Source organism: Scyliorhinus canicula, chromosome 1 (genome assembly GCF_902713615.1).
Source record: "Scyliorhinus canicula chromosome 1, sScyCan1.1, whole genome shotgun sequence".
Lineage (NCBI taxonomy): Eukaryota > Metazoa > Chordata > Chondrichthyes > Carcharhiniformes > Scyliorhinidae > Scyliorhinus > Scyliorhinus canicula.
The window spans coordinates 253,121,096-253,146,689 of record NC_052146.1 but is presented as its reverse complement, the minus strand read 5'-3'; the positions used below and the strand labels follow the sequence as shown (position 1 = coordinate 253,146,689).

General features: G+C 48.2%; 1 protein-coding gene across 5 annotated transcripts in view; it reads left to right on the top strand.

The window, feature by feature from the left end:
- Nucleotides 1–25,594, top strand: part of LOC119973452 (spermatogenesis-associated protein 7 homolog) — a 278,469-nt gene that overhangs the window by 61,381 nt on the left and 191,494 nt on the right. For all 5 annotated transcript variants that reach the window (XM_038811624.1, XM_038811643.1, XM_038811615.1 and 2 more), the window contains one exon: nucleotides 8,357–8,478. In XM_038811624.1, the coding sequence (XP_038667552.1) occupies nucleotides 8,357–8,478 (122 nt within the window). The remainder of the gene's footprint in view (nucleotides 1–8,356; nucleotides 8,479–25,594) is intronic.

Genomic DNA, 25,594 nt, shown 5'->3' with positions numbered 1-25,594 from the left:
CATTTTTAATTTTGCCCCTTTGCGAGTTGTCAAACATGAAGGCAACCGATCTTTGGTCGGTGATGAGGGTGAACCTTCTACCTGCGAGGTAGTGCCTCCAGTGACGTACAGCCTTCAGAATGGCTTGTGCTTCCTTTTCGACCAAGGAGTGTCGAAGCTCTGAAGCGGAGAGGGTTCGGGAGAAAAATGCGACTGGTCTCCCTGCCTGATTCAATGTGGCTGCAAGAGCTACCTCTGAGGCATCGCTCTCAACCTGAAAAGGGACGGATTCATCCACCGCCCGCATGGCCGCTTTGGCGATGTCCTCCTTGATGCAGTTGAAGGCCTGGCGAGCCTCAGCCGACAGGGGGAAAAGTGTGGCCATAAATAGTGGGCGGGCTTTGTCCGCATATTGAGGGACCCACTGGGCATAGTATGAAAAGAATCCCAGGCACCGTTTGAGGGCCCTGGGACAATGAAGGAGAGGGAGTTCTAAGAGGGGGCGCATACGGTCCGGGTCGGGGCCCAGGACTCCGTTTTCAACGACATAGCCGAGGATGGCTAGCCTGGTCGTGCAGAAAACGCATTTCTCCATGTTGTAAGTGAGGTTGAGTTTCTGGGCTGTCTGGAGAAATCGATGGAGGTTGGCATCATGGTCCTGCTGGTCATAGCTGCAGATGGTGACGTTATCCAAGTACGGAAACATGGCCTGCAGCCCGTACTGGTCCACCATTCGGTCCATTGCTCGTTGGAACACTGAGACCCCGTTCGTGACGCCAAAGGGAACCCGGAGGAAATGGAAGAGGCAGCCATCGGCCTCGAACAACATGTAGTGGCGGTCCTCCGGGCGGATTGGGAGCTGGTGGTATGCAGACTTCAGATCCACCGTGGAGAAAATACGATACTGGGCGATCTGATTCACCATGTCTGCAATCCTGGGGAGGGGGTACGCATTGAGGAGCGTAAACCGATTAATGGTCTGACTATAGTCCACGACCATGCAGAATATTTCCCCGGTCTTCACGACCACCACCTGAGCTCTCCAGGGGCTGTTACTGGCCTCTATGATCCCCTCACGTAGGAGCCTCAGGACCTCGGTTCTGATAAACACCCTATCCTGCACGCTGTACCGCCTGCTGCGAGTGGCTATGGGTTTACAGTCCGGAGTGAGATTGGCAAAGAGTGGAGGGGGGGGGAGATTCGCAGCATGGCTAGGCTGCAGATGGTGAGTGGGGGTAGGGGTCCGCCGAAGCTGAGGGTGAGACTTTTGAGGTTACACTGGAAGTCGAGTCCCTGTAAGACTGGGGCGCAGAGTTCGGGCAGGGCGTATAGTTGAAAATTAGAGTAGCTAGCGCCTTGGATCGTTAGGGTCGTGCGGTGCGCCCTTGGAGGTGAACAGAGTGGGAGCCCGAAGCGCGGGAGATAGTTTGCCGTGCAGGAAAAGCAGGGAGCGGACAGCGTCTTACCAGATCTGGGTGTACGAAGCTCTCGGTGCTCCCGGAGTCGAAGAGGCACGGTGTACCTCTTTATTTTAACGGTCATCATGGAATTGCGGAGGTGTTTCGGACGCGACTGGTCCAACGTGACTGCGCTGAGTTGTGGGTAGTCGGCGGCTCGATCACCTGTGCTGGAGTGGCCCCGTGATGAATGCCCACTGAGGTCGCAGTCTTCGATCTGGGTTGCTGAGTTTGGAGAGGATGGAGCCCAAGATGGCCGCCCCCATGGATCGCACGTGGTGGGCGGCGAGGAAGATGGCGCTCAAGATGGCACCCCCCATGAGTCGCACGTGGCCGGCCGCGTGGTGGGGGTTTGCCAAGATGGTGGTCCCCATGGGTTGCACGTGGTGGGTGGGGGTGGAGTCCGAGTACTGGCCGCGGCGTTACGGGGCCTGCGGGCCTGCGAATTCAGGGAGCAAGTGCTCTGGGCTGCGGGAGGGTTTGAGGATGGAGCTTTCTTCGCCAGACATACTCTGGCATAGTGTCCTTTGCGACCGCAGCTGCTGCAGGTTGTGTTGCGGGCCAGGCAGTGCTGCCGCGGGTGCTGGGCCTGGCCACAAAAGTGGCAGGCTGGAGTAGCATAGTGGCTGGGTGGCCGCGCAGCACAGGCCTGGGGTAGTCGCTGGTCGGGGGCCCATGACGGGTTCGCGGAGTCCACGGGGAACGAGGTGAGGCTGCGGAACGAGACCTCCATAGTAGTGGCGAGTTCTACAGTGTCTTCTAAGTTTTGGGGCCCCCCCTTCTCAAGCAACCGCTGGCACACGTAATTGGATCTGAGGACTGCAACAAATACATCGTGGACAGCGAGTTCCCTATGTTCTGCAGCATTTACAGCTTGGTAATTACAGTCCCGGGATAAGGATTGCTGGTGAATCACCTGAGGAAGGAGCAGTGCTCCGAAAGCTCGTGTTTGAAACAAACCTGTTGGACTTTAACCTGGTGTTGTAAGACTTCTTACCATTCTGGCTGCAGCAGGTACTGAAACTAGTTGCAGAAGATATTCTGGGCGGGAAGAACACTGAGTAATGTAAAATTATTACGTTACTAACAAAAATACTATTTGTGAAAATCTATTTTATTCTAAGGGTCTAACATATCACCTTATAGTTTACGAACTCTATTAGATGCCGTTCTTTGTAAGATAATAAGATGACAAAACTTAATAGGGCACTATACATAAAAATTGCCAAGGTCAAGGGATTTGGAAGAGGGTGTCAAATTTAAACAAGAGTTTTGTTGCAAAATGGACAGGATCTTGAATGCTGCCTGTGAAAATCTGCCCAATCACCAGTTAAGGAACCATGGCATGTAAAAGCATTGAGATACAAAGGACATTACTTGCATGAATATACACGGTTAGCAACAGCCATATAAACTACTCTTAGTAAGTCACAATCATGTCCTTTTTGAACCATCCCAAAGGGCACCTTACCTCTCCTAAATGGAAGATGATTGGGGTGGGGGAGTGGGTAACTTGATAACAGCAAGAATAATGGATGCCCTGAAGTTGTGTTCTTTGCAGTGGAGCGATAGATCATCCAGAGACAAGAATACAACAAAACAAAGGATAAGGGAGATGGGAAGCTTGAAAACCAAGAGCTGTGAGAGAAATTATTTTGTGCGCTCTGCCATCCAGATCTTGACACTGGTGTACATTACGCATTATAAATCAGATTTGTTGGCATAGTTAATCTGAGAACTTAATAAACTTGTCTTGACTTTGCCTCAGTAAAGACAATTCATAGCAAAGCTTTGCTGCCAAGTCTGTTCCAGCCTTAAAGGGCTCCAAAGACCCCCAGAGTCTTCCACTAATGGCACCAAATGGCAGGGTGAGTGCTCTAAGCTTATTCAACTCAGCACTTGGTTCAGAAGATGGACAGGAGGAAGAGGTCCTCTACCCATAAAGGATCATATGGCTTTCCAAATGTGTGAAATGAAAATGAAAAATGAAAATTGCTTATTGTCACGAGTAGGCTTCAATGAAGTTACTGTGAAAAGCCCCTAGTCGCCACATTCCGGCGCCTGTCTGGGTGTGTGTGTGTGTGTGTTGGGGGGGGCAGGAATTCCAAACTGGCTTGGCTGGCATATAGCTGATTGACATCCCAATTTTCTAATTTTTCATTCTTCCAGTGTACCTCCTGTGACATTATCATAAATGTAAGAACTGCAAGAGATAATGACATTTCTCGATAAATCACTAGGGGGAGATAGAGTTACAATTATATAAGGCATTGTAGGAGGAGATAAGTTAAGGAGATAGCTAGAATACAGACTGAAGGAAAGATAGTGTGAGTGAGAGCAGATCATAGTTAATATAGTAGTGTAGAGATTAGTAGTAGATGAGTGTAGATTATATGTTAGTTATCATCTGTGTATTATACAGGAATAAGTGTCCACTCCAATTAAGTAGTGTTAATAAATTTATAGCTTTATTCAATTTAAAAGCTATTTTGTGGTCTTTGTGATTGTTATGCTTACCATCCTGAATTTAGCAACACAAAGAACACCACACCTCCTATCCAAGATGGTGTCCAGTGTGGGTTGCACCAGAATTATGCATATGCTACAATCACAACATTGAAGCCAAAACGTTACCCATTACACAAAAGAACCAGGCTCTATAGAATGGTATTTTGTGGCCCTATACAGTTGCATGTGCAGATACGTACATGCTGGGAGTGTTAGTCTAATACCTCCTTTTCAGCTGACAGTGATCTGATCATCTATCTTTCGAGAAAAACAATGAACAGGTGTATAATACAATATACATAGAAAACAAAACTCGAATAGCTCAGTTTGGGTCAGCAGATGCCCTTAAGCACTGATTGCATCAAACTTAGCTGGATAAGTAAAGGGCATCTAATCAGAACAGGGTACATGAGAAAAGCTATGACACACTTCCAGCACCTGCCGACCCCATGTGGCCAGAAACGCTGGCACCCCTGCCCACTGTTGCAGAGTAGGGGCAATTATACAGACACGCAAATCTTAACCCTGTTCCTTTCAGCCTTCTAACTGTGTGTGTGTGTGTGTGTGTACGTTTGTGGTGGGGGAGGAGCGGGCGGGTCTGGGGGATGATCTTGATAATTTGGAAAATAACTTTATTTTCAGCAGAAGTTGAATAGGAAAGCTTTGAGGGAAATAGAGGGGAAAGAAAAAAAGAACAATTACCAGTCATGATTACTTATTTACCAAATGTTAGCTCCAAACTCCCACTTGTTTAGTTATTTATGTATTAGGAATAAACTTCAGTGTGGTACAATTATTTATGATTAACAGTCACGAAAGATTGTTTAACCAACAAAGATGCTGAAGCACAATTGTAACTAAATGATATCTGGAAATGTTCAAAGGCATCATGGTTGACTTCTGCTATTGCAGAATGCTGAAACTGTTTCTTTCTGTTTATAAGTTCAAGTTGCTGTGTAACCATAGTTCATGTTACCAGGTTCGTTTTGTTTATTTAGTTCCAACCAGAACATTCTGTTCACTTGTGGAGTCAACTTGCTTTTCAATCACAGATGGTGCCATTTCTCTTCCATATATTAATCAAAGTCTACAATCAATTATTTTATTAATAGCAAATTGAAATATAAATAGATCTTGCCAAAGTGTTTTGTTTCTTGCCTTTGGTAAACAGAAGTTATTTTTCTCTTGATGTTACTTAAGTAAGTTATTACTTAATATGCTAATGATATAAACTTGAAAACTCAAATTCTTTGCTTTCGAAATTATGCCACAGTGCATTTGGCTCGTGTATTACTTTTTGTTGGGTTATTTCCCATTTTTCTTCCTTACCGATACTTGGTTTTGTTGTGCTTGATTGCTACAGACATATTGGGTTCGATTTTGTGGCTGCATTGCGTTTGAGCGAGAGACTACACGGTCGGTAGAGCGCAGAGAGGCCTCCCCGCGGGCTTCTAGGCAGCCTTCACGCTTCGCGGGATATACCCAAGTCCCGCAAAACGTCGGAATCTGAAGCAAATGGCAAGTGCCTAAGTAGGGTTTACATCTACTTAGGCGAATTTGGTCAATATCTACCAGCATCCTGGGATCTGCCAGTCTCCCCAGGGAGGTGGCAGCTGGGCGCCGTTCAGTGCTGGTCCAAAAAAACATGGACCAGGCGGAATGCCACTTGAAGGGTCTCCCGGGCTATTGGAGGCTCCTAGGTGGTCAGGGACATTGTGGGGTGGCTCCCTGGCCCACTCCCTGGAATGGACGCACCTTGGCATTGCCCAGCGGGCACCTTGGCAATGTCAGATAAGTAGGGACCTCTGGGAGTTTGGTGGGCTGACAGGTGTGAGTCATGGAAGGGGGTCCCCCAGAGACCCCATAATGGGCTGTCATCACTTGGGGGAATGGGGGAGTGGCAGTGCCCATGTGTGTGGGGTGACATTTCCCATGGGTGGGGGGGGGGCAGGGGGGTCTTGGGGGGTATTAGGGCCTCGCTACACTGAGTTTTGGTGAGGGCTATGTTTGACCTTGACCATGCATTCCCCGCTGAGGCCCTTTACTTAATGTGCATGGCGTTGTATAGCCATGTGTTTCTGGGTGCAGCAAACGCCGAGAAATACATGGCTTACTATGGGACTTTGCCTCCTTTTAATTGAATTGTGCTCTAAACATCATTTGGTAGAGGTGGGGAACTCGCCCTCAAGAGCCGGCAGGAAATTCCCTGAAAAACCCACCACAAATGAACTTAGAAATGTTTCCACTAAATTCCACCCGGAAATTCTGTGGATTGGTATTTCTTTGGAGTTTCTAACAATGCTACATGGTTAAGGCAAGGAAAACTGTTATTAGTGATGATGTTCAAGGATTCGATAACAGCCTTATAACACCATCCAATGCAACAATTACCTCTGTTTCCGGTTCCTCCGACAGGGATTGCACCCCATTTAACAACTGCCGCACATTAGATGATAATTGCCGGCCTTTACAAGACCCATCTGATCCTCCCCAAGAACTTGAGGGAGACACTGCCCCAGCCTCAGTGCTAACGCCTTAGCCATATCTTAGCATCTACATTCAATAAACTGGATTATAGGGGCTGATTTAGCACAATAGGCTAAATAGCTAGCTTGTAATGCAGAACAATGCCAGCAGTGCGGGTTTAATTCCTGTACCGGCCTCCCCGAACAGGCGCCGGAATGTGGCGACTAGGGGCTTTTCACAGTAACTTCATTGAAGCCAACTCGTGACAATAAGCAATTTTCATTTCATGTATGGGGCTCAGAATGCTAACTGTACAATGATTCATTTAAAACTGAAACCAAACGGGGCTTCTAGCTTTCTGGCAGTTGTAGCACTGAGCTGTCCATAAATTGTATCTGATCTCGTTGGATAAGAGAGGAAGCAGTGGAACTCAGAAGAGAATGGAAGCGGCAAGGAGAGGAAGTGGGAAAGGAAGGAGTTAATATCCACAAATTAAGCAGGCAGAGATCTGTTGCAATATTTGTAGTATAAGGGCCGGGCACATAAAGGGTTAATGTACGACTGAGTACAGTGCCAGTCACACACTGATGTGAGAGAACACGTGACCCACACCTAGGTGTTAGTGGGCATTGTTGGACAGAGTGTGTGTAGAAGCAAACATGGAAGCAGCCATTATTATTATTATTAGCTTGGACCTTGACTGTACCGGTGTAATTTGTTTCGAGTAGTTAAGAAAAACTTACTGTTGAACAATCAAAGACTACGAATACCATAAGACCTAGCCAACCACTTCATTCCCTACAGCAATATTGTGATGTAAAGGGGTAATAGCAGTTGTGGAAGAAACAGGCAACGTGGGCACAAAGATGGTAACCAGATTAAAGGACCGATTGGAAATCTTCTGGCGGTTGGATCTGTATAACCTTTTAACAACTATAAGGAGTAAAACAAGGAAGAGACTCGAGACCTGAAATAACGTAATACACAAATTGTGGGAAATGGTACTATGAACATCTAAATTCATTGTGCTTTCTAAAGAGGCCTCCAGATGAATTAGTGCATCCAAGTTGGATGCTTTGATCATGGGTCTTCAGACCTGGGAGAGTTGAATGATGAAAAGTGTTTTTTCAGAGCTTTGGCAACATAATGTTACAGGTAATGCAGGATCTATCTGGTGACATCAGTTCTGCTGTCTTGTTAACCGAATACAGGACCCAGCACAATTGATCCATCAGCATAGTGCTGATTTATTTCCTGGTGGCAGCTCATGTGGCCTGAGCCTTCTTAGATGCCTGGTCATGTAGGTGCAAGAATGTAGAATCAAGCTGGTGTCACATTTGTAGTAGTGATGCAACCCACTGACTAATCTGCTGAGGCCTGGAAGCTTTGAGGTAAGGGCCACCCTAAGAGCCTAACAGAACCACAGTGCAGTGAAGCACCACTGACATCTCTGGACCTCAGAAACCAGATTGGCACAATACCAAGAAAGGTTTGAGAACAGCCAGAGTGGATTCAGGTATAGATTAAAATGTCCAACATTCTGAAGTAATTATGTTTCATGTGCTCCAACGGAAGACTAGTTCCCAAGTTTAATTGGGGGATATCTTTAGTAAATGAGATTTAATGTTCATGATATATTTTAACTTCCCAGTCCTACTTAACTGCAGTCAGCCAACTTCCCATCCATTGCAGGCAGAAGAGGTGTAAATGTGCACAGCCCTATGGTTGTCCTCCAAGAGGCTAAGTCCTGTCATTGGGTGTTAGGTCGTATCATAAGGTCTCCTTCTTCAAATCAGTGTCCATTTATTTGTTATATTTATATGAAGAATACTTTTAAAGAACTTTCATAAATGCAAGTTGTTGTGGTAAATCAATGCAACTTTTAGATGCCACAGTGCAGTTTGAAAGACAACAAATCAGTTAACATGTTTGTTTTAATTTCATAGACATAGATCAGCAGAAAAGAGAGAGGCTTAAGAAAGTAGTGAAAAAATATCAGGAGGAAACTCCACTCCATCCTTCAACATCTCAAATGAACGACAGGTCTGTTTCCCTGGCAACAACCAGAGTAAGTAAATTCTATCATGGCTTTCAAAAAAGAATTGGATCATTGTCTGAAGGGAAAACTGTTGCAGCGCTATTGGATAATGGCAGCAGAGAGGGGAGAGCCTAATAGTTCTCACAGAAAGCTGCCATGAACATGACAGCCTAAATGGCCTCCTGTGCTGTTACCATTCGATAATCCTATCATTCTATAAATAAACCAGATTTCTAACCACTGTTAAGAAAGTTAATGTAATCAAAATTCTTTTGTTATCGTTCTTGTGTGTGCCCTTAGGAACTGCTGCTATTGTAGTGTTATCTCTCTGAACGACCACATGGCTGAGATTAGCGAGCCCCTGCACTTCATAAGATACAACAGTGAGATGAATTTAGACAGCAGTGTTTTTCTGCCATTACTGTTCAGTCTGGGAGAAAATGAAAGTGCTGATTCTGCTGTTCAAAGCATTAGTTGCTTGCTTGATCCATGTGTGGGCAGCAAATTGTCTGACATTGCAAACGATCTTCATGCTAGCCTGAAGGGAGGCACAGCCATAACAATTGAGGTAACAGGTGATTTTAGGGGTAACTGGAAATCCCATCTCTGTGATGGAGGTTGGCTACAGGTAGAATCATAGAATTTACAGTGTAGAAGGGCAGCACGGTAGCACAAGTGGCTTCACAGTGTCAGGGTCCCAGGTTTGATTCCCTGCTGGGCCACTGTCTGTGCGGAGTCTGCACATTCTCCCTGTGTCTGCATGGGTTTCCTCCGGGTGCTCCGGTTTCCTCCCACAGTCCAAAGACGTGAAGGTTAGGTGGATTGGCCATGATAAATTGCCCTTAATGACCAAAAAGATTAGGAGGGCTTATTGGGTTACAGGGATAGGGTGGAAGTGTGGGCTTAATGGGTCGGTGCACACTCGAAGGGCCGAATGGCCTCCTTCTGCACTGTATGTTCTATGTTCTAGAATGAAGCCATTCGGCCCATCGAGTCTGCACCGGCCTTTGAAAAGAGTGCCCTACTGAAGCCCGTACCTCCACCTTAGAACTGAGTTTAGGAGGAACTTCTTCACCCAAAGGGTTGTGAATCTATGGAATTCCTTGCCCAGTGAAGCAGTTGAGGCTCCTTCATTACATGTTTTTAAGGTAAAGATAGATAGTTTTTTGAAGAATAAAGGGATTAAGGGTTATGGTGTTCGGGCCGGAAAGTGGAGCTGAGTCCACAAAAGATCAGCCATGATCTCATTGAATGGCGGAGCAGGCTCGAGGGGCCAGATGGCCTACTCCTGCTCCTAGTTCTTATGTTCTTATGTTCTTATTATCCCCGTAACCCAGTAACCCCACCTAACCTTTTTTGGATACCAAGGGGCAATTTATCATGGCCAATCCACCTAACCTGCACATCTTTGGACTGTAGGTGGAAACCGGAGCACCCGGAGCAAACCCACGCAGATACGGGAAGAAAGTGCAAACTCCACACAGTCACCCGAGGCCGGAGCTGTGAGGCAGCAGTGCTAACCACTATGCCACAAAGCCGTGTCCTGAAGTTCATTAGGTCTTCTCCGGCTGAGCGCCCATGATCCCTTATATTAAAAGTCTTGTATTTATCAAATTTTTAATGTGTCCATAATATTAAAAACTATCAATAAATACATTTTTCAACATCATTTTGGTTTGCACTGGAGTGCTGAACTGGTTGCATTTGAGTGCTACAGTTGGAGTTTGGTGACTGAGGGAGTTAGGTGAGGAGGGAGTAAGGTGCTCCTTATATTTCATTTCCTATATTTATCAAAGAGCGTGAAGGGAGCCAGGAGTTTAGAGTACAGCTGACTGGAAGCAGAATCGGAGGGCGGAGGTCCAGTTGGTCTTCGGGGCAGCTAATTCTGTAAAGTAAGAGGGGATGGAGGCTAGGGCAGTTGCATGCTCCTCCTGTAGGATGTGGGTGGTGAGGAATACCACTGGTGTGCCCGCTGACTATACCTGCGGGAAGTGCACCCAACTCCAGCTCCTCAGAGACCATGTTAGGGAACTGGAGCTGGAGCTGGATGAACTTTGGATCATCCAGGAGACAGAGGGGGTTATCGAGAAGAGTTACAGGGAGGTAGCCAACCCAAGGTACTGGACAAGAGTAGCTGGGTTACAGTCAGGGAAAATAAAACTAACAGGCAGACAGTGCAGGGATCCCTCATGGCCGTACCCCTTCAAAACAAGTATACCGTTTTGGATGCTGTTGGGGGGGGATGACCTACCGGGTGAAAGCTCTAGCAGCCAGGTCTCTGGCGCTGAGTCTGGCTCTGGGGCTCAGAAGGGAAGGGGGGAGCATAGAAAAGCAATAGTAATAGGAGATTCAATGGTTAGGGAACTAGATAGGAGATTCTGTGGTCGCGAGCGAGACTCCCGGAAGGTATGTTGCCTCCCGGGTGCCAGGGCCAGGGATGTCTCAGATCGTGTCTTCAGGATCCTGAAGTGGAAGGGTGAGCAGCCAGAAGTCGTGGTGCACATTGGTACCAACGACGTAGGTAGGACAAGGGGTGTGGAGGTAATAAACAAGTTTAGGGAGTTAGGCTGGAAGTTAAAGGCCAGGACATACAGTTAAAGGCTAGGACAGACAGAGTTGTCATCTCTGGTTTGTTCCCGGTGCCACGTGATAGCGAGGCTAGGAATAGGGAGAGAGTGCAGTTGAACACGTGGCTGCAGGAATGGTGTAGGAGGGAGGGCTTCAGGTATTTGGATAATTGGAGCACATTCTGGGGAAGGTGGGACCTGTACAAGCAGGACGGGTTGCATCTGAACATGAGGGGCAACAATATCCTGGGCGGGAGGTTTTCTAGTACTTTTCGGGAGGGTTTAAACTAATTTGGCAGGGGAATGGGAACCGGATTTGTAGTCCAGCAACTAAGGAAGCCGATATTCAGGACGCCAAAGCACGTAGTGATGCAGTGGGGAAGGTAACAATGACAAAGGAGAGTACTTGCAGGCAAGGAGATGGGTTGAAGTGTGTATACTTCAATGCAAGAAGCATCAGGAATAAGGTGGGTGAACTTAAGGCATGGATCGGTACTTGGGACTACGATGTGGTGTCCATCACGGAAACTTGATGGACACCACATGAAGAGGGGCAGAAATGGTTGTTGGAGGTCCCTGGTTATAGATGTTTCAACAAGATTAAGGAGGATGGTAAAAGAGGTGGAGGGGTGGCATTGTTAATTAGAGATAGTATAACAGCTGCAGAAAGGCAGTTCGAGGGGGATCTGCCTACTAAGGTAATATGGGTTGAAGTCAGAAATAGGAAAGGAGCAGTCACCTTGTTGGGAGTTTTCTATAGGCCCCCAATAGCAGCAGAGATGTGGAGGAACAGATTGGGAAACAGATTTTGGAAAGGTGCAGAAGTCACAGGGTAGTAGTCATGGGTGACTTCAACTTCCCAAACATTGAGTGGAAACTCTTTAGATCAAATAGTTTGGATGGGGTAGTGTTTGTGCAGTGTGTCCAGGAAGCTTTTCTAACAGTATGTAGATTGTCCGACCAGAGGGGAGGCCATATTGGATTTGGTACTTGGTAATGAACCAGGGCAGGTGATAGATTTGTTAGTGGGGGAGCATTTTGGAGGTAGTGACCACAATTCTGTGACTTTCACTTTAATAATGGAGAGGGATAGGTGTGTTCAACAGGGCAAGGTTTACAATTGGGGGAAAGGTAAATACAATGCTGTCAGACAAGAATTGAAGTGCATAAGTTGGGAACATAGGCTGTCAGGGAAGGACACAAGTGAAATGTGGAACTTGTTCAAGGAACAGGTACTACGTGTCTTTGATATGTATGTCCCTGTCAGGCAGGGAAGAGATGGTCGAGTGAGGGAACCATGCTTGACAATAGAGGTTGAATGTCTTGTTAAGAGGAAGAAGGAGACTTATGTAAGGCTGAGGAAACAAGGTTCAGACAGGGCGATGGAGGGATACAAGATAGCCAGGAGGGAACTGAAGAAAGGGATTAGGAGAGCTAAGAGAGGGCATGAAAAATCTTTGGCGGGTAGGATCAAGGAAATCCCCAAGGCCTTTTACACATATGTGAGAAATATGAGAATGACTAGAGCGAGGGTAGGTCCGATTAAGGACAGTAGCGGGAGATTGTGTATTGAGTCTGAAGAGATAGGAGAGGTCTTGAACAAGTATTTTTCTGCAGTATTTACAAACGAGAGGGGCCATATTGTTGGAGAGGACAGTGTGAAACAGACTGGTAAGCTCGAGGAGATACTTGTTAGGAAGGAAGATGTGTTGGGCGTTTTGAAAAACTTGAGGATAGACAAGTCCCCCGGGCCTGACGGGATATATCCAAGGATTCTATGGGAAGCAAGAAATTAAATTGCAGAGCCGTTGGCAATGATCGTTTCGTCCTCGCTGTCAACAGGGGTGGTACCAGAGGATTGGAGAGTGGCGAATGTCGTGCCCCTGTTCAAAAAAGGGAATAGGGATAACCCTGGAAATTACAGGCCAGTTCATCTTACTTCGGTGGTAGGCAAAGTAATGGAAAGGGTACTGAGGGATAGGATTTCTGAGCATCTGGAAAGACACTGTTTGATTAGGGATAGTCAGCACAGATTTGTGAGGGGTAGGTCTTCCCTTACAAGTCTTATTGACTTCTTTGAGGAGGTGACTAAGCATGTGGATGAAGGTAAAGCAGTGGATGTAGTGCACATGGATTTTAGTAAGGCATTTGATAAGGTTCCCCATGGTAGGCTTATGCAGAAAGTAAGGAGGCATGGGATAGTGGGACATTTGGCCAGTTGGATAAAACTGGCTAACCGATAGAAGACAGAGAGTGGTGGTGGATGGCAAATATTCAACCTGGAGCCCAGTTATCAGTGGCGTACCGCAGGGATCAGTTCTGGGTCCTCTGCTGTTTGTGATTTTCATTAACGACTTGGATGAGGGAGTTGAAGGGTGGGTCAGTAAATTTGCAGATGATACGAAGATTGGTGGAGTTGTGGATAGTGAGGAGGGCTGTTGTCGGCTTCAAAGAGACATAGATAGAATGCAGAGCTGGGCTGAGAAGTGGCAGATGGAGTTTAACCCTGACAAGTTACCCTGAGATTTGTTAGTGCTCTTTGGGGGGGTTTAAACTAATTCAGCAGGGGCATGGGAACCTGGATTGTAGTTTTAGGGTACGGGAGATTGAGAGTATAGAGGTCAGGAGCACAGATTTGACTTCGCACAAGGGTGCCAGTGTTCAGGTAGGTGGTTTGAAGTGTGTCTACTTCAATGCCAGGAGTATACGAAATAAGGTAGGGGAACTGGCAGCATGGGTTGGTACCTGGGACTTCGATGTTGTGGCCATTTCAGAGACATGGATAGAGCAGGGACAGGAATGGTTGTTGCAGGTTCCGGGGTTTAGGTGTTTTAGTAAGTTCAGAGAAGAGGGCAAAAGAGGGGGAGGTGTGGCGCTGCTAGTCAAGGACAGTATTACGGTGGCGGAAAGGATGCTAGATGGGGACTCTTTTTCTGAGGTAGTATGGGCTGAGGTTAGAAACAGGAAAGGAGAGGTCACCCTGTTGGGAGTTTTCTATAGGCCACCTAATAGTTCTAGGGATGTAGAGGAAAGGATGGCGAAGATGATTCTGGAAAAGAGCGAAAGTAACAGGGTAGTTGTTATGGGAGACTTTAACTTTCCAAATATTGACTGGAAAAGATATAGTTCGAGTACATTAGATGGGTCATTCTTTGTACAATGCGTGCAGGAGGGTTTCCTGACACAATATGTTGACAGGCCAACAAGAGGCGAGGCCACATTGGATTTGGTTTTGGGTAATGAACCAGGCCAGGTGTTAGATCTGGAGGTAGGTGAGCACTTTGGAAACAGTGACCACAATTCGGTGACCTTTACGTTAGTGATGGAAAGGGATAAGTATACCCCGCAGGGCAAGAGTTATAGCTGGGGGAAGGGCAATTATGATGCCATTAGACATGACTTAGGATGTGTTGGTTGGAGAAGTAGGCTGCAAGGGTTGGGCACACTGGATATGTGGAGCTTGTTCAAGGAACAGCTATTGCATGTTCTTGATAAGTACGTACCAGTCAGGCAGGGAGGAAGGGGTCGAGCGAGGGAACCGTGGTTTACCAAAGAAGTGGAATCTCTTGTTAAGAGGAAGAAGGAGGCCTATGTGAAGATGAGGCGTGAAGTTTCAGTTGGGGCGCTTGATATTTACAAGGAAGCGAGGAAGGATCTAAAGAGAGAGCTGAGACGAGCAAGGAGGGGACATGAGAAGTCTTTGGCAGGTAGGATCAAGGAAAACCCAAAAGCTTTCTATAGGTATGTCAGGAATAAAAGAATGACTAGGGTAAGAGTAGGGCCAGTCAAGGACAGTGGTGGGAAGTTGTGTGTGGAGGCTGAGGAGATAAGCGAGATACTAAATGAATACTTTTCGTCAGTATTCACTCAAGAAAAAGATAATATTGTGGAGGAGAATGCTGAGACCCAGGCTATTAGAATAGATGGCATTGAGGTGCGTAGGGAAGAAGTGTTGGCAATTCTGGACAAGGTGAAAATAGATAAGTCCCCGGGGCCGGATGGGATTTATCCTAGGATTCTCTGGGAAGCCAGGGAAGAGATTGCTGAACCTTTGGCTTTGATTTTTAGGTCATCATTGGCTACAGGAATAGTGCCAGAGGACTGGAGGATAGCAAATGTGGTCCCTTTGTTCAAGAAGGGGAGTAGAGATAACCCCGGTAACTATAGGCCGGTGAGCCTAACGTCTGTGGTGGGTAAAGTCTTGGAGAGGATTATAAAAGATACGATTTATAATCATCTAGATAGGAATAATATGATTAGGGACAGTCAGCATGGTTTTGTGAAGGGTAGGTCATGCCTCACAAACCTTATCGAGTTCTTTGAGAAGGTGACTGAACAGGTAGACGAGGGTAGAGCAGTTGATGTGGTGTATATGGATTTCAGTAAAGCGTTTGATAAGGTTCCCCACGGTCATCTATTGCAGAAAATACGGAGGCTGGGGATTGAGGGTGATTTAGAGATGTGGATCAGAAATTGGCTAGTTGAAAGAAGACAGAGAGTGGTAGTTGATGGGAAATGTTCAGAATGGAGTTCAGTTACGAGTGGCGTACCACAAGGATCTGTTCTGGGGCCGTTGCTGTTTGTCATTTTTATAAATGACCTAGAGGAGGGCGCAGAAGGATGGGTGAGTAAATTTGCAGACGACACTAAAGTCGGTGGAGTTGTAGACAGTGCGGAAGGATGTTGCAGGTTACAGAGGGACATAGATAAGCTGCAGAGCTGGGCTGAGAGGTGGCAAATGGAGTTTAATGTGGAGAAGTGTGAGGTGATTCACTTTGGAAAGAATAACAGAAATGCGGAATATTTGGCTAATGGTAAAATTCTTGGTAGTGTGGATGAGCAGAGGGATCTCGGTGTCCATGTACATAGATCCCTGAAAGTTGCCACCCAGGTTGATAGGGTTGTGAAGAAGGCCTATGGTGTGTTGGCCTTTATTGGTAGAGGGATTGAGTTCCGGAGCCATGAGGTCATGTTGCAGTTGTACAAAACTCTAGTACGGCCGCATTTGGAGTATTGCGTACAGTTCTGGTCGCCTCATTATAGGAAGGACGTGGAAGCTTTGGAACGGGTGCAGAGGAGATTTACCAGGATGTTGCCTGGTATGGAGGGAAAATCTTATGAGGAAAGGCTGATGGACTTGAGGTTGTTTTCGTTAGAGAGAAGAAGGTTAAGAGGTGACTTAATAGAGGCATACAAAATGATCAGAGGGTTAGATAGGGTGGACAGCGAGAGCCTTCTCCCGCGGATGGAGGTGGCTAGCACGAGGGGACATAGCCTTAAATTGAGGGGTAATAGATATAGGACAGAGGTCAGAGGTGGGTTTTTTACGCAAAGAGTGGTGAGGCCGTGGAATGCCCTACCTGCAACAGTAGTGAACATGCCAACATTGAGGGCATTTAAAAATTTATTGGATAAGCATATGGATGATAAGGGCATAGTGTAGGTTAGATGGCCTTTAGTTTTTTTCCATGTCGGTGCAACATCGAGGGCCGAAGGGCCTGTACTGCGCTGTATCGTTCTATGTTCTATGTTCTATGTTCTAAGTGTGAGGTTGTCCATTTTGGAAGGACAAATATGAATGCGGAATACAGGGTTAACGGTAGGGTTCTTGGCAATGTAGAGGAGCAGAGAGATCTTGGGGTCTATGTTCATAGATCTTTGAAAGTTGCCACTCAAGTGGATAGAGCTGTGAAGAAGGCCTATGGTGTGCTAGCGTTCATTAGCAGAGAGATTGAATTTAAGAGCTGTGAGGTGATGATGCAGCTGTACAAAACCTTGGTCAGGCCACATTTGGAGTACTGTGTGCAGTTCTGGTCACCTCATTTTAGGAAGGATGTGGAAGCTTTGGAAAAGGTGCAAAGGAGATTTACCAGAACGTTGCCTGGAATGGAGAGTAGGTCTTACGAGGAAAGGTTGAGGGTTCTAGGCCTTTTCTCATTAGAACGGAGAAGGATGAAGGGCGACTTGATAGAGGTTTATAAGATGATCAGGGGAATAGATCGAGTAGACAGTCAGAGACTTTTTCCCCGGGTGAAACAAACCATTGCAAGGGGACATAAATTTAAGGTAAATGGTGGAAGATATAGGGGGGATGTCAGAGGTAGGTTCTTTACCCAGAGAGTAGTGGGGGCATGGAATGCACTGCCTGTGGAAGTAGTTCAGTCGGAAATGTTAGGGACTTTCAAGCGGCTATTGGATAGGTACATGGATTAGGGTAGAATAATGGAGAGTAGATTAATTTCTTCTTAAGGGCAGCACGGTAGCATTGTGGATAGCACAATTGCTTCACAGCTCCAGGGTCCCAGGTTCGATTTCGACTTGGGTCACTGTCTGTGTGGAGTCTGCACATCCTCCCCGTATGTGCGTGAGTTTCCTCCGGTTACTCCGGTTTCCTCCCACAGTCCAAAGACGTGCAGGTTGGGTGGATTGGCCATGATAAATTGCCCTTAGTGTCCAAAATTCTATGATTAACCTAGGACAAAAGTTCGGCACAACATCGTGGGCCGAAGGGCCTGTTCTGTGCTGTATTTCTCTATCTCTATCTCTATCATTTACACAAATCCGTTGGTTCAGCCAACCAAAAGACTTTCATCCCAATCCATTTTCGCCTGCCCCCTCCACCTCTCGGAAACCTCTGTTGTGTCCACCAACTCGATGCAAGGAGAGAAAATAGTATTGGTTAATTAGTCATTCTAGTTGATAACAAACATTGCTGAATCAGTGTTTACTGATGGTTTCCACCATTAATCTAATGTTCGTATTGTGAAACATTTGTATAAAGGAAAAAAGACTTGCATTCATAAAGCACCTTTCATAACCTCAGGCATCCTAAAGTGCTTAATAGCCCATGAAGTACTTTTGAAATGTCTTCATTTTTAATGTTAGGAAATGCAGCAAAACATTTGTGCATAGCTAGGTGTCAGAAACAGCAGTGTGATAATAGCAAGATAAAGGTGGTTAATTTAGCTAAGATCAGAAAATGGATGCAGGGGCCACAGAGCATCATTAACCCGCCAATGTATTATATTTCAAGTGTAATTGCACAGTAAACGTGCGTAGATGATTATTTTGTGCAGCCTCTCCTCCCCCAACTTTTCACTGCCTACTTACATCAGCAGGGGCCATAGATGTTGTGAGTGGCTAGCGCTACTTAAAGGCTGCTTGCATCTCTTAAGGGGGAGTTGGATCGTGGCTGCAAGAAGTGATGGGTGGGATTCTCCATTAGCCGACGCCAAAATCGGGAAAGACGATTGGGCAGAGAATCAGTCCCGACGCTGAAATCGTGGCAGGCACCAATTTGATGCCAAATCGCAATGCTCCAGCACCTCAACAGCGGTGTCAATGCGTTCCAGAATGGACGCACAGTCAATACCGTTTCCATATCATTAGCGGACCTGACCCAGTATTCTCTGATGGGCCGAGTTCCCGACGGCGGGGTTCACTTATGCTTTTAAAAATCGTGTAACCGGCGTCTTGCCCTCTGGCCCCAGCCGACCCATCAGCTGTATGGGTGTGCTCCAGCTCAAACAATGCCATCTTGTTGGCTGTGATGAGTGTGTATGGGGATTGTCATGTTTATGTGCAGCTGCAGCTTGTCAGCCTCCCGAGTGTCAATCACGGACCCGGCAATTCCGCACCATTTTTCATTGGAATCGATTGTGTTCCACACGACACCGGAGCTAGCCTGTCCAAGGGACCTGAATCGGCCCAGGTGAGGCGCTGGTTTTTCTATCATAAAAGTCCATGGATTCTGCGTTGGCGTCAACACTTAGTCTCGGAAATGGAGAATCTCGCCCGATGGGTTCCATATAGCCGAAGCTATTTGAAAACTGGTTCTGTGCCCTAATACTTTGAGCAATGGCTGAACAAAGGTGGAAAGGATGAATGAGGTCCTGGGTCAACAAATGGGCAGATGGACCTCCAGGCAAATGATCAGGAGGCAGCAGGAAGAATCAGCAGCAGAGAGTATTGTTCCAAGAACATGAATGCAGACAAGAAGAAGCACAATAATCTCAAACATATTGTCAGGCTGAGTGAGTTCATCTTCAAATGGAATGTTTTTCCAGCTGCAACACTGGGTTCATCTGCTGCTCAACTCACTACACACACATCGCCCATCTGTATCAATCAAAACTCAATTCAATCAGAACTTACTTCACTACTCAGACATCACCCATCTGCCAACAACCTCTATCAATCAAAACTTAACCCTAATATTCAAAAGAACGCACGCTAATACACCCACAATTCACAGCTTGCACACACTGACAGTTGTTCAACCATGACAGCCACATCAGCTAAGTATATCTTATTGACACACACTTCCCATTTTTGCAGGCAAAGCTGGTACATAACAGCATGGAGAGGCAAATGCTGGAGGAGAACAAGCACATTTGTATGCTTTAAGCACAATTTTGTAGTGTTAGAACATAGAACATAGAACAGTACAGCACAGAACAGGCCCTTCAGCCCTCCATGTTGTGCCGAGTAATGATCACCCTACTCAAACCCACGTATCCACCCTATACCCGTAACCCAACAACACCCCCGCCCCCCCCCCCCCCCCTCCCCCCCCCTCCCCCAACCTTACTTTTTAGGACACTACGGGCAATTTAGCATGGCCAATCCACCTAACCCGCACATCTTTGGACTGTGGGAGGAAACCGGAGCACCCGGAGGAAACCCACGCACACACGGGGAGGACGTGCAGACTCCACACAGACAGTGACCCAGCCGGGAATCGAACCTGGGACCCTGGAGCTGTGAAGCATTTATGCTAACCACCATGCTACCGTGCTGCCCCTTGTTCTGGCCCTTGCAGGAAGGGGCATCGCTGAGGCCATGGTCACTGGCAGAGCTGAAGCTACTGACAATGAGGAGATCTGCATACTTAATCCTTCTTCTCTCACCACACTTCACCAACTATGAACTATAATCTGTTTGACTCACAAGTTGCAGATGCTGCAAGCAAACACTTCTTACATCCATTTCTCCCCTCACTACGACTCCACCCTTGTCCCTGTTTCTTTTCAGATAACCAAGAATTGAAGGATTTCCAATCAGTGGAGGAAGAGAAAGAAGACGATGAAGATGTTGAGACACTGTCACTCGACCTAACAATTAGTCACCAGTTCAGAGAATGATACTTTGCATATTGTACAGGCTAGGATTAGGAGGGAACTACATCTGGTAAGACATTGGGCACAAGTGTGCAAGAGCCAGGGCACCTGCACATGCAGCAGCTTTTATAAAATATTCATTTACGGGATGGTTGCGACATTGGTTATGTCATAATATACACAAAAAAGGGTGGAGATGTCATAATATACACACAGGTTTATGATGGTGCACAGACAGGCATTGATGACACAGGATGACCAATGAACACACAGAACACAGCAGCCAATCACCAGTCAGGACACAACCACTATAAAGCCAGAGGGCACTAGTTTTCCCGCTCTCCTGGGATCCAGCCTCTGAGACAGTCAGAACCCGTGAGCAACAACTAGAACATACACCATGTGGTAGTAAGATAGTCTGGTCAGATTAGCCTCAGGTCTCCAGTCAGCTCAGCATAGTGTCAACCCACAGTTAAAGTATGTATGATAGTTGAGAGTTCAATAAAATAAAGTTGCATTTCTTCAAGTGCTGGAAGCCTGTCTCTCTCACTGCTGCAGTAAACGCAGTCCTCGCAGACCCAGCTTACCCAACACATCATGGTACCAGTGAGTCATGTTTGAGTTTGACGGACCTACCTTGAGATAGCCTGCCTTTGACCAGCGATCAGCCATCCGGTAACATGGAAAACGTCCGCCCTCCCCGGCCGCTCCAATCGCCGGCAACCTCGGTGCAAACTGGAAGATTTTCAAGCAGAAGTTTCAGCTGCACCTTGAAGCCACCGACCTCGAAGCCGCATTGGATGCCAGGAAGATTGCTCTCTTCCTTTCTACAGCCGGGGACCACGCTATCCACATCTTTAACTCCCTCACCTTTGCTGAAGGCGAGGACAAGACAAAGTTTAAAACAGTCCTGCTGAAGTTTGACAGCCACTGTGGCATCGCAGTCAACGAGAGCTTTGAACGCTATATGTTCCAGCAGAGGCTTCAGGGTAAGGATGAATCTTTTCAGTCCTTCTTAACCCATCTCCGGATCCTCGCGCAGTCCTGCAACTACGGCTCCACTTCCGATTCCATGATCCGCGACCAGATAATTTTCGTGAAAGCTTCATTGACTATTTACAGCATGGGACTAGTCTGCCCCATTTGTCTTTATCCTGAGCCATTTCCTTCGTGGCTCCTTCGTGATATGATTAAATGCCTGGTTCACTGCTGGTTTTGCTGCTTTCCCAGCCATGCTTGTGCACAAATTCATCTACTTCTGATGGTGCAGTGAAATAGTACTCGCTGCCCTGGAAAGTCACCCAGAACTTGGCAGGCTACAACGTTCCGAACCGCACATTGTTCTTATAAAGGGTCGCCTTGACTTTGCTAAATTCCACCTGACACTTGGCTAGGTCTTCCCCAATGTCCTGGTGCACCAGATTGAGTGTCATTCAGAGGACCTTGTATGCCTTTCCCAGTTCAGGATCTTTTCCCGGTTTTGGTACCGCTGCCGTTTCACAATGAAGTTGTAGTTTCTGACCTTGAGCTTTGGTCGGAGTGACCTGTGGCTGTGTCCATTTCTGGGGCTTTGGGGAAGCTTTCCCCTCCAACCAGTTTGCCCAGCATCTGAACAATGTACTCCCTAGGGTCCTCAGTTCCCTCTGGTAGGCTCACAATGTGGAGGTTTTGATAACGTGATCGATTTTCTGGCTCCTCAAACTTCCCCCTTGGTGTCCCTTAAGTCGAAAGACTTTTCCTCCGTGCCTTGAAATGTCCTTGAGACACTGAAGAATGAAAGCGAAAACTTCAGGATTAAAAATGACTCCAGGTTTACAAATTAAGAGTAATTTCAACAAAAGGCCTTCAAAGTAATTTTCACAAAAGCTTCAAGGATTCTCCGACAGCTAAAATTCTACTCCCTAATTAGTCAAACGGATCACATTCTTAAGGGGATCCTTATCTGGGTTTAGCCCCTTACTTAGTTTCATTGATTCTAATTCTCAGCTGAGACCCCTTTGATTCATTCAGGAAATTGTCAGTCACTTAACAAGCGATTGGTTAATTAGACATTAATTAGACATTAATCAATTACTCCAAATTAATTATCTTTCCCACGACTCTTGTCCCACCACTCTTGTCCCACGTTCAAACTCCCTACGTCACATCTGGTCTCAGTTATGAGATTTCTTTCTTTGAATGTGCAGTACATTATTCTCAATATTTGAGATAGTCATGGGCAGTATTCAAAAGATTAGCCAATTATATAACTTACTCAACCAATAACTTATTTCACCATCCAGCCCCGGTGCCTTCCCCCCCCCTGCATGCTCCCTATCCCGTTGGCCAGCTCCTCCAGCCCAATCGGAGCCCCCAAACCCACCACCAGTCCCTCCTCCACCTTCGGGAATCTCAGTTGGTCCAGAAAGTGGCCCATTCCTCCCTCCTCCTGTGGGGGCTCGGACCGATACAGCTCCTCATAAAAGTCCCTGAAGACCCCATTGGTGTCAACCCCACTTCGCGCCACACTCCCCCTCCTGTCCTTAACTCCCCCAATCTCCCTAGCTGCGTCCCGCTTCCGAAGCTGATGCGTCAGCATCCGGCTTGCCTTTTCCCCATACTCATAGATCGTCCCCTGGGCCTTCCTCCGCCTCCGCCTTCCTGATGGTCAACAGGTCGAATTCGGCCTGGAGGCTGCGCCTCTCCCTCAACAGTCCCTCCTCCGGCTCCTGCGCGTACCTCCTGTCCACCCTCACCATCTCCCCCACCAGCCTCTCCCTCACCCTCTGCTCTCTCCTCTCCTTATGGGCCCTAATGGAGATTAGCTCTCCCCTGACCACCACCTTCAGCGCCTCCCAGACCGTCCCCCACTCAAACCTCCCCATTGTCGTTAGCCTCCAGGTATCTCTCTATGCTGCCGCGAACCCACTCGCTCACCTCCTCATCTGCCAACAGTCCCACATCCAAGCGCCACAGCGGGCGCTGGTCTCTCTCCTCCCCCAGCTCCCCCAGGGGGACATGATCTGAAATGGCTATCGCCGAATACTCAGTATCCCCTACCATCGTGATCAGCGCCCGACTCATAATTAAGAAATCGATCCGGGAATAGGCCTTATGGACATGTGAGAAGAATGAGAATTCCCTAGCCCTCGGCTTTGCAAATCTCCAAGGATCTACCCCTCCCATCTGGTCCATAAACCCCCTCAGTACTCTAGCCGCCGCCGCCGGTCTCCTGCCCATTCTGGATATGGAGCGATCCAGTGTCGGATCCAACACCGTCTTGAAGTCTCCCCCCATTATTAGGCCCCCCACTTCCAGGTCCGGGATTCGCCCAGCATGCGCCGCATAAAACCCGCATCGTCCCAGTTCGGGGCGTAAACATTAACCAGCACCACCCGCTCCCCTTGCAACTTACCACTTACCATTACGTACCTACCGCCATTATCTGCCACAATGCTCGACACTTTGAACAAAATCCTCTTTCCCACCAGAATCGCCACCCCCTGATTTTTTGCATCCAGCTCTGAATGGAACACCTGGCCTACCCACCCCTTCCTCAATCTTACCTGGTCCGCCACCTTCAGGTGCGTCTCCTGGAGCATGACCACATCCGCCTTCAGCCCCTTCAGGTGTGCAAACACCTGGGCCCGCTTAATCGGCCCGTTCAGTCCCCTTATGTTCCAGGCTATCAGCCGGACCAGGGGCTTCCCGCCCCCCTCCCCCGCCGACTAGCCATAACCCCTCTGCGGCCAGCCATGCGCCCACGCCCCACACTCGGCCCATTCCCCACGGCGGCAGACCCCCGTCCCGACCCCCTCAACTCGCTCCATCTCCCCCTTGACCATACCAGCAGCAACTCGATTCCCCCCCTCCCCCCAACCCCCTCCTAGCTGCGTTGCTCCCCCCATTGCACTCCCGCAAGTCAGCTGACTCCTGCTGACCCTGGCCGCTCCCGCCCCTCCTTCGACTCCTCCCTTTGTGGGACGTCCCCTCCCCCTCCATTGCCCACCCACAGGGTCCCCACCTCCCCTTTCATCCCAAGCGCGGGAAAAAGCCCGTGCTGCCCTGCTCTGGCCCCACCCCTTCCAGCCTTCAGCCCGGGAAAAGAGCCCGCGCATTCCACCTGCACGGCCCCGCCTCCTCTGGCGCAGCTCCTAATCACAGGGCCACTCCTCTCACCCCCACCCCTGGCCTTTCCCTCCCCATGGGGGCCCCGCCCCCCTACCGCCCCTCGAACCCCCACTCCATTTATTTGCCTCCCTTCACTAACCCACCCGACGGATCTAACCAAATCACTGCCCAACTTACCCCCACCATCCACCCTAAATCGCGAAAAAACAAGAAAAAAAAGAACCGAGAACGAACAAAAAGAACCCCCACTCGAAGTGTAACACAACCTCAGCACCCCGACCATCCCAATGCACGGCCCCCACCCCGACCCGACAAAGGCCCACGCCTCCTCCGGGGACTCGAAATAATGATGCCGGTCCTTGTAGGTGACCCACAGACGCGCCGGCTGCAACATGCCGAACTTCACCCCCTTCCTGTGCAGCACCGCCTTCGTCCGGTTGTATCCGGCCGCTTCTTCGCCACCTCCGCGCTCCAGTCCTGATAAATTCAAACCTCATTCTCCAACCTGCTGCTCCACTCTCTCTTGGCCCACCTAAGGACACACTCCCGATCAGCGAATCGGTGAAACCGCACCAGCACCGCCCGCGGCGGCTCGTTAGCCTTGGGCCTCCTTGCCAGCACTCTATGGGCCCCTTCCAGCTCCAGGGGCTCCTGAAAGGACCCCGCTCCCATCAGCGAGTTTAACATAGTGACCACATAGGCCTCCACGTCCGACCCCTCCAGCCCCTCCAGGAGGCCCAGGATCCGCAGATTCTTCCGCCTCGACCGATTCTCCACCTCCTCGAACCGCTCCTACCATGGCTTGTGGAGTGCCTCGTGCGCCTCCACCTTTAACGCTAGGCCCAAGATCTCGTCTTCGTGCTCCAAGACCTTCTGTCGGACCTCGCGGATCGCCACCCCCTGGGCCGCCTGGGTCTCCAGCAACTTATCAATGGAAGCCTTCATCGGCTCCAGCAGGTCCGCTTTAAGCTCCCTGAAGCAACGCTGGAGAGCCTCCTGTTGCTCCTCTACCCACTGCATCCATGCTGCTTGGTCTCCGCCCGCCGCCATCTTGCTTTTCTTCCCTCGCACTTTCTTTGGCTTCACCACCACTTTTTTAGTCGCCCCGCTCCTGGTCCAAGCCATACACGGGGGAATGCTGCAAACTCCTTCCCACACCGGGAAATGTCGAAAAATTGCCGTTGGCGGCCCTGAAAAGAGCCCAAAAGTCCGTTCTAAGCGGGAGCTGCCGAACGTGCGACTTAGCTCTGTATAGCCGCAACCGGAAGTCGAGTGTTGTGCTTTATATTAATCCTATGGCATGCCTGCTGTGCACATGGGCATTGGATTCTCAACTAGAATCATGAGCCA